Below are 8,039 nucleotides of genomic sequence, written 5' to 3'. Positions count from 1 at the left end.
AGTCATCAATGGGCCTACGCACAGTGAAATGTGCCAGAAGTATGTTGAGCATTCCTGTGGAGGCCCAGTAGTCATGTTAGATGATGTTTTGACCGATCAGAAGGCCCTGCAGAGGGTATCAGATAGGGTGTCTGTTACAATGTCTGATTTTTACTATTCAATTATCGCGGCCACAAGAATTTACAATAACAATATTATCACAATATCTATAGAAAGTTTGATTTTGAATCAGTCAAATTCATCTTTAGCTTTGTGTATTGTGCATTTGGTCCTTTTTTGGCAAATGAACTACGCTCATAATGCAATGTAGGAAAGTGGAGAGTGAGTCTGTTGCCATAACAGTAATCACACTTAATGGATGGTGAAAAGGCCCCAAAGGTCGAACATCTGCCATCAGTACAATGTCAACTGAAACTGAATCACTTGTGGACAGAGGGACTGTGAATGCTTCCACAACTTACTGCTCTGGTATACTGTGATTTCATATCATTTCATATCCACTGATCGTGTCCTTAAAGGCCTCTTTCCTCTTTGCATTTTTCACATTCTCTGTCTGTGGCAAATTATTATGAAGGAAGACAAGCATGTTTAGTTTATCAGATTTCAATCATAAGTGTGTTATTAACATGATATCAATGTTTCATTTTGAAATAATCATCACTCACTAAATCATTCAGTGAAGTTTTCATATAAATGTAATGGAATAAAAAGTATAATAGAGAGCCAGACTGCATCAAGCTTTCCTTAAAATAGTTACTTTCCATCACTGGCTATGTTGTTACTGTTGGTTCTCTAAACCCAACGTTTAGTAGTGTTGATAATATCCATGATATCCAGTGGCTTTGTATAACAAGTAAATGTGTCACAGTATAGAAACTGAGCGATACTGTTTTGCACTCAGTAGTGATTAACAGTTGGTTAACAGTCACGCTCATGAATAAATTTCTGCTAATGTGAAACTGAAGTGAACATTTCTCTGTTTTCCTTTGTCATGCTGGATCACAGATGCCTCCCTGATGCATCATCAAGCCTATTGTGTAATCCAGACAAGAGTCCTGTCATCACCGCAGAGAGAGCTCACTGACAACACCCACCGTGCTCACACACACTGGGAGTCCTCCATCCCACTGCTTTATATAATGTTTAATGTCTAGCCTATATGTTACTTTTATTAGGTCTATTATGGTGGATTTTTAAAACATCTTACTGAGAAAATGTATAGTAGAATAAGGAAATAAATATAATATAATAGATATTGAATTATAGATATATTTGACTACATGAGGGTCTAGTTTTCTCACTGTTTCAGTGTGTCCAGGTAGGAGGTAAAACATGAACATGGTAAAGTTGGGTCTCTTTACTTTACTGCACTGTATTTGGAATTTTTGCTAATAAAGAACTAAGATTACTGACATCCATTTTCTTAACAGACAGTTGTATGATGACAAATGGTATGAATGTCTTTTTCAAAATGAGTTCAGAATCTAATTTTCCGTGTAGAAGATTATTAAGGGCAAACCGAAAGAACTGATTTGAGATATAAAGTAGTTTGGTGTGTGACAGAGGATCATCATTGAGTAAATCTGAGTTTAGCACGTGTACATGAGTGAAACCTTCACAAGTGTGATGTGGAAACTTGATGCCTGTAGTGCACAAACTGAGAATGACTTCAGTTAGACACCTCGTGTCTGGTAGTCAAATGTTTGAAAAATTTGCATATTCATAGATTCTGGAGGGAGAAGGAGAAGGTGCCTATTAAGAGTTAAGCTTTTTGGTGTAGAAACCATATCAGACATACATGATCAGTTATTCCAACCAGAGTACTTTCACATGTCTTAAAATGTGTCTGCAGGGAATTGTTAACCTTTGACAATAAATTAATTGGCAGATTAAGTACTTCAGTGCACTTGAGTATCTCCATTTTATGCAGTTTCATACTTCTGCTCCACTTTGCCTTCGTTTCAGAGGCAAACATTGTACTTTATACTTTATTCTACGTTAGTCTGACAGCTTTAGTTACTTTTCAAAGTACAGTTTTTCATATTCCTCCTCTCCAGTGAGAACCACGTATCTCCACAATTGTTGATTTTGGATTTGAATGCTTCTGATAATCAATGTACTGAAGCACTGAAGCAGCAGCTCTGACTCTGGCCCGTGTGTCCATGGCCGTGTTGAACCCCTGCACCGTGACGTAGGCCAACACCTTGACGTCACCGTGTGGGGCTGACGTCATCAGATCCGCCCTCTCCGCCGACCGAAAACATTTGTGCGCAGACTTTAGCGCTTCGGAGAGCCAGACTGCACCGAGCTTTCCTTAAGTCTTCTTCTTTAGCCTGACGCGGTCGATATAGGGTTTTCGAATATGGTCTGTGGCGGATTCACCTGTTCCAAAAATGCGCTTTGCTCCCTGAATGTGGTTTACATGGTGAGTGTACAAAACAGATCATCACGCTAAGTAGCAGCTAGCTCCGTTAGCTTAGGCTAGCTAGCCTCAGAATGAGGCGTAATGGTAACGAAGCTAACGCCAGCTACCGAGTTAGCTACAGCGCAGAACAATTACTGATGATTTCGCCTTTTGCTTTACACGCCTCTGTTTTCACTTCGCAGATGGGTATGGTCTCTATTTTGTTCTTAACACATTAAAGAGTCCAACATTTGTAGTTTACATTAGCTAACTAGGCAGAAATGTAGAAAGTAGTATTCTTAGCTCACATTAGCTAGCCTATTAGCTATCGCCATTATGTGTATGGAAGCTAGTGTTAGCTGGGAGGCCAGCTGACCTGAGATGTGCAATTGACGTGCTCTAATGGTTAATCTTCCACATCCTCTCTCCTATCAGTCACCCGGAGTTGTCACAACAAGATTTAATCGGTCCATGTGTCTGTCTCTGTCTGTCATGGGAGTTATGATAGTCAACACGTTGGCCTCATATTGGTTTAACTGCGATAAGAAGTAATACAGAAACTCTATGTAAATCCTATGAAAGCAACAGTCCTGCCATAAGTATTACTTTGCCAACCGTTAACACTGGGAGGATAGATTAGACTTCATGGTGGATTTAAAGGCAGTGTTTTGTGGTGTTGTATTGGATTATTTTATCTTAATTTTGCCGAGTACAGCCTCAAAAGGTACCAGAGCCAAACAGAAAACACATACTTTCAAGTAAGTTGTCATTATTATTATTATTATTGCAGGGTTATTGCATTACATCATATCTTACAGGGGTCTCTAGTGTTCCAGTCTCACCCTGTTGTTAACTGGTAGTTGTGTTTGCCTCTCTGCCATGTGTTCAGCATAGTGGATTGATGCATGCCAATGGACAGCACTGCATTCATACTTGATAAATGTGCCTTATTACGTCTTTATATCTGTCATGTAGTGTGTTGAGCTGAAAAAATTACTGTCATAACTGTTGTTTTTTCGACATAAATAACTAACATTTGATAGTTCCAGGCCCCCAGAGTCTCTTTGTTATAATAAACTGAAAGTCTGTTGTTTTTGGACTGTTAGTCAGGCTAAAGACTTAATCTGAAGAAGTCATCTGGGGCTATGGGAAATTGAGTTGGACATTCTCCACTTAATTGACAATTAAAATTTAATTTATTAATTATTAATTCAGTCATTGAGATAAATCAATCATGGAATAAGTGCTACTTGCAGCCCTAAGAAATACAGTTTTTAATATACTTTTCTAAGTTTATACCCTTTAGTAAAATTGATATTGCTGCTTGAGCATCACATTTGCATTTTAGAAGCCATAATGTTCCCACAGTTTAGGTTACACATGACTCATGTATCAAAGATTTAGTCAAAACATCTTGATTGTGTTTATCTTCCACACTCTTGCCTGCTGTCGTCATTCTGTTTAAGGCTGCCAGGTATCCACGCTGTGAAAGACATGGGAGTCGACCTGGCATTGCATAGTTTTTCTGCTATTGTGACACGCTAGTAGCCCCACTGGGACAGTAAGCCTGAGAGCTCGCTGTCACCACACTGCAGAGAGAAACACTTGAGGCACGACCCACCCAGTCACAAAACTTTTTACACATGCTGCCTATCATGTTGACAGCTGAGTCACTGCAACTGTCACGAGTATGAGGCCAGCAGTCTTGTAGGGTCGAGGTCATGTGAGGAATTGTCAACATTAAGCCCACATTTTTTGTCGCCGTGTTTCTCTCTCTGTGACCGTTTCTGTGCTCCGCCTATGTTGTGCATTCATAAGCACTTAACTGTTTACTGTTAACTGTTGTTTTGTGGTAATCAAAGCTCGGTGCTGTGCCCACGTGATGAGCTCTCCTCCATCAGATGCACACTGCCTCAGCTGACTCTGGTTAACTCTGTGCTCCCTTCAGCTGGTCGGGCTGCTGCTGATTGGAGTAGCAGCATGGGGGAAGGGGTTCGGCTTGGTGTCGAGCATCCACATCATCGGAGGGGTCATCGCGGTGGGCGTCTTCCTGCTGCTCATCGCCATCGTAGGCCTCATCGGAGCAATGCACCACCACCAAGTCATGCTTTTCTTCGTATCCTTTTCCCCCGTTGGTGTGATGTTCACAGGTGGTTATTGGGTCAGTAGCAGTGAAGTGTGCCACAATGGCTCAGTGTTTCCTGTGGATTTTTTCCTTCTGTGCTGCTGAATTCACAGTACACACTTAAAACCCAGGGCTGCCAACTTTTGAGATTCGGTATTTGGGATGTCTGGTGCATGTTATTAACAGGCCTTCTGTGAAATCACCACAGGGGTCGGGGTCGTCTCTCCTCAACTGAGAATTTGGTTAAAAAAAATTCAGCTGCCTAAAACACAACTTTGAAGTTTTTATAGATAAATAACCAAGTCAATGATGAATAAGTACTATTGACATAGTATCCCCCCACACAATCAAACTATCAAATTTAAGATAAAATCAATGAATTCTTGAATAGTTATCACTAAATAGTAAATAGATGAAAGGCTCATATTGAACTGCACAGGGCTGACCTGTACGAGCTGGAGAATGTGAATCCCATTGTTTGTGTGAGAGTGATAGAGTTTATTGTCTTTTGCAGCTGCGTTGCTCCACTGTTGAATGCATGTAGGGGAAAAACTGATGGCTACAGTGATTTGAAAATGTGGTTCTGTTGGTGTCGGTGGATGTTTCAAATTAGCTGTCTTTGCCAGGTTTTTGCACTGTTGTTTCTTTGACCTCTTGCTTCCAGTACATGGTCATTCTCTTCATTGTTTTCCTCTTCCAATTTGGAGTTTCCTGCTCCTGCTTGGCAATGAACCGCGGGCAGCAGGTTAGTAATCTCTGTTTTAACAGTTTTGGTATATCTTGTAACGCTGCATCCATTTGAATTTTAACAATAACATATTTATGCCCGCAGGAATAAACTGTATTAATGTTTGTGACTTTTTACAAGAAATTAGCTTGATTCTCTTTTCCAGGAGGCACTTCTCAACTCTACCTGGGGAATGTTGGAAAACAAGACCAAGACAGACCTGGAGAGCCAACTGAACTGCTGTGGGCTGCTCAATGTCACTGACAGCCGGAAAAAGTTTGAAGAGGACTGGCAAAATTGTCCTGCTGTAAGTCTTAGATGTCAAATCTGTCATCATTACATCCACCAGAAAAGAAAAATATTGTTTCTTAAATGGAATCCTGCTTGAACAACAGCGGCGCACACTTGAGTTGCTCCATAACAAGCCTGTACTTTGTTTCCTTCAGATTACATATGGGCTTCTCTATATAAAATGTTCTCTTGCATCATAGGTAAATATAGCAGTTTCATGTCCCACTGAAAAAAAATTACATAAGCTTCTCCCTAAACCAGAATAAGTTAAAAGTAGGTCAGTATCTGTATTTCTCAGAATAGATTTTGGTAGCTAATACTGGTTTAGCTGACAAACCGTTGACTCATACTGCTTAAGACTAAAAGCCTTTTTTGTGTCTTTCGCTCCAGTTATGCAAAAAGAGTGGAGTCTGCTACAGCTGTGGGGTTATGATGCTGAATCATGCAACAGAGGCTCTGAAGATCCTCGGGGGCGTCGGACTCTTCTTCAGCTTCACAGAGGTTGGTGTTCAGTCCCCAGACCCACATCTGCTAACCATCCGCTCCTTGGATCGTTCTGTCAGTGTAGTAAGTCTCCGACAGACAGGAGAAAGACACTGAGTTCGGGGTAATGTTGCACATTACCTGGACTGATAGCCGAATAGATATGTACACATCCCTAAGCCCACTTCCCGGGGGAAAACATTTCCAGCAAAGTGTCAACAGCGCTGACCACTCAGGGAACAGAGATCAGGACACAGCTTATTAACTCTGGTGCATCATCCAATCTGTAGGAGAAAGTTCTCCACTGAAGAGGAACAGTTAGACAGCACTCCATAAACTGTGCAAACTAATTGTCATATTAGTGTCTGAGTGAAATGATGATGAGTGCAGAGAAAATAGGGCGAAGCTAGTTTGACTGACTAGTTTTAGCATGTTCATAGCACCACATATCTTGCCACACTTGCCTAACCCTAACACTCTTTCTTTTTTTCTTTTTTTTTTTCCTTTAACAGATCCTGGGAGTGTGGCTGGCTGTTCGCTACAGGAACCAGAAGGATCCACGAGCAAACCCAAGTGCTTTCCTATAGTCTGTCCCACGTACACAGTGACGTAGATGCTGTTTCAGACACACTGGTACACATAGAATCATGCACATCTAGAGGCAGACACTCAGGCATATAATACAGAGCCACACCAACCACAACAACACCGAATGGACGAGCACATCCAGCACCCGACAAATAAAACGCACACCTTCACCTGAGACTGAGAAACTACAACAACCTGTCACCTGTCCACAAATTTTGCCAGAGCTCAAGATGGAAGACCTGGATACTTATGTATGAAAGGATCCCTTGTAATACCAAGAAGCGTGACTTGTTGGTATCGCGACCCAGCCTTGATTTGAGTACCAGATTTCCCGATTGCGGCCTGCTAGTTCCCAGCTATGTAACGATGAGCGATGAGACATCTCTGCATGTGTCCTACGCCTGCACAGACAAACGAGCCTCTTTGTCGATTTCATTCCACACGCCAACCAAATGACTGTGCGATGTCCAACAAATAACTTGTATGCACCTTGAAATGTTCCTATTGTCTCTAATGTAGTGCCACCACTTAATGACAAATATACTCCTCTGGTCAGTGCTATCGGTGATGTGTAGAACTGTGTACCCAAACATGTCCAGAGCAATGAGCTTCTCAAAGCCAACTGAGGGCAAGAGAAAGCAAATACTGGACGTGGTGTAAAGTAGTTTTTGGATAGTATGTAAATGTGTTTCTTTTTTCTTTTTTTTTCTTTTTTTAGATGCCACAAATGCCGGGAATTGACAGGATTAGGAAGCAAGAATAGATCTTAGGTTATGTAAATGCTAGTCTTTCGGGTTCGCGTATTTATGAACTGTAACTGAGCCAACTAACTTTTATCAGTCGGAGATATTAGGGTGCCAATGGACTGCAGCCTTCATATTGTACATAGTCTTTTAGAAGTCTTTCTCGCTGGGTTTGCCATGTAGTTACCCCTCTAGTCGGGAGGTTTGCCTGCATATTTGAGGTCTCTGAAGGCCACAATAATCCACCCTTCCTGTATTTAATACTTTCCTTTGTGTCGCACAGTGATGTCGCCTAGTGTAGATTCTGGTAGTAGAGAAGTGGATTCAGGTACGTATCATTACCTCCTGTGTAACTGGAAGAAATCACAAAAATGTAAAAAAAAAATAAAACAAGTGATTGCTGTTTGATTTGAAGAGAATTGGGTGAATTTGGCCTAAACTGTTTTATCACAAACCCAGTTTGGTTTTATAGTGTTAATTGTGAAAATGTGCCCTTTGTTGCAATTCTTTTTCTGCTTTTAGAAAAATATTTTGTGGAATTATTTTGTTGTTCTCTGTTGCCATCAACTCTTTTCATTTGTCAGTGTTAAATGATTTGTATAAACTTGTTAAATATTTTCAGGATCTATTTAAGGAAAGTTTGATGATGCACATTAGGCTAAAGTTATGTTATAGTTT

The 8,039-nt window shown here is 40.8% G+C and overlaps 1 protein-coding gene across 1 annotated transcript; it reads left to right on the top strand.

The window, feature by feature from the left end:
* Positions 1-2,293: 2,293 nt before the first annotated feature.
* On the top strand, positions 2,294-7,195 carry tspan31 (tetraspanin 31). Its single transcript, XM_070840153.1, has 6 exons — positions 2,294-2,425; positions 4,353-4,520; positions 5,194-5,274; positions 5,423-5,563; positions 5,938-6,048; positions 6,543-7,195. The coding sequence occupies exons 1-6, from the start codon at positions 2,363-2,365 to the stop codon at positions 6,615-6,617; spliced, it is 639 nt and encodes a 212-aa protein (XP_070696254.1). The 5' UTR covers positions 2,294-2,362; the 3' UTR covers positions 6,618-7,195.
* The last annotated feature ends 844 nt before the right edge of the window (positions 7,196-8,039 follow it).

This window comes from Pempheris klunzingeri, chromosome 11, assembly GCF_042242105.1.
Source record: "Pempheris klunzingeri isolate RE-2024b chromosome 11, fPemKlu1.hap1, whole genome shotgun sequence".
Lineage (NCBI taxonomy): Eukaryota > Metazoa > Chordata > Actinopteri > Acropomatiformes > Pempheridae > Pempheris > Pempheris klunzingeri.
This window is presented reverse-complemented; position numbering and strand designations above follow the sequence as displayed.

Coding starts and splice junctions, on each gene's coding strand:
- tspan31 (XM_070840153.1), top strand. CDS start 2,363: ATGGTCTGTGGCGGATTCACCTGTTCCAAAAATGCGCTTTGCTCCCTG. Junction 2,426..4,352: donor CCCTGAATGTGGTTTACATG/GTGAGTGTACAA, acceptor TGCTCCCTTCAG/CTGGTCGGGCTGCTGCTGAT. Junction 5,564..5,937: donor ACTGGCAAAATTGTCCTGCT/GTAAGTCTTAGA, acceptor CTTTCGCTCCAG/TTATGCAAAAAGAGTGGAGT.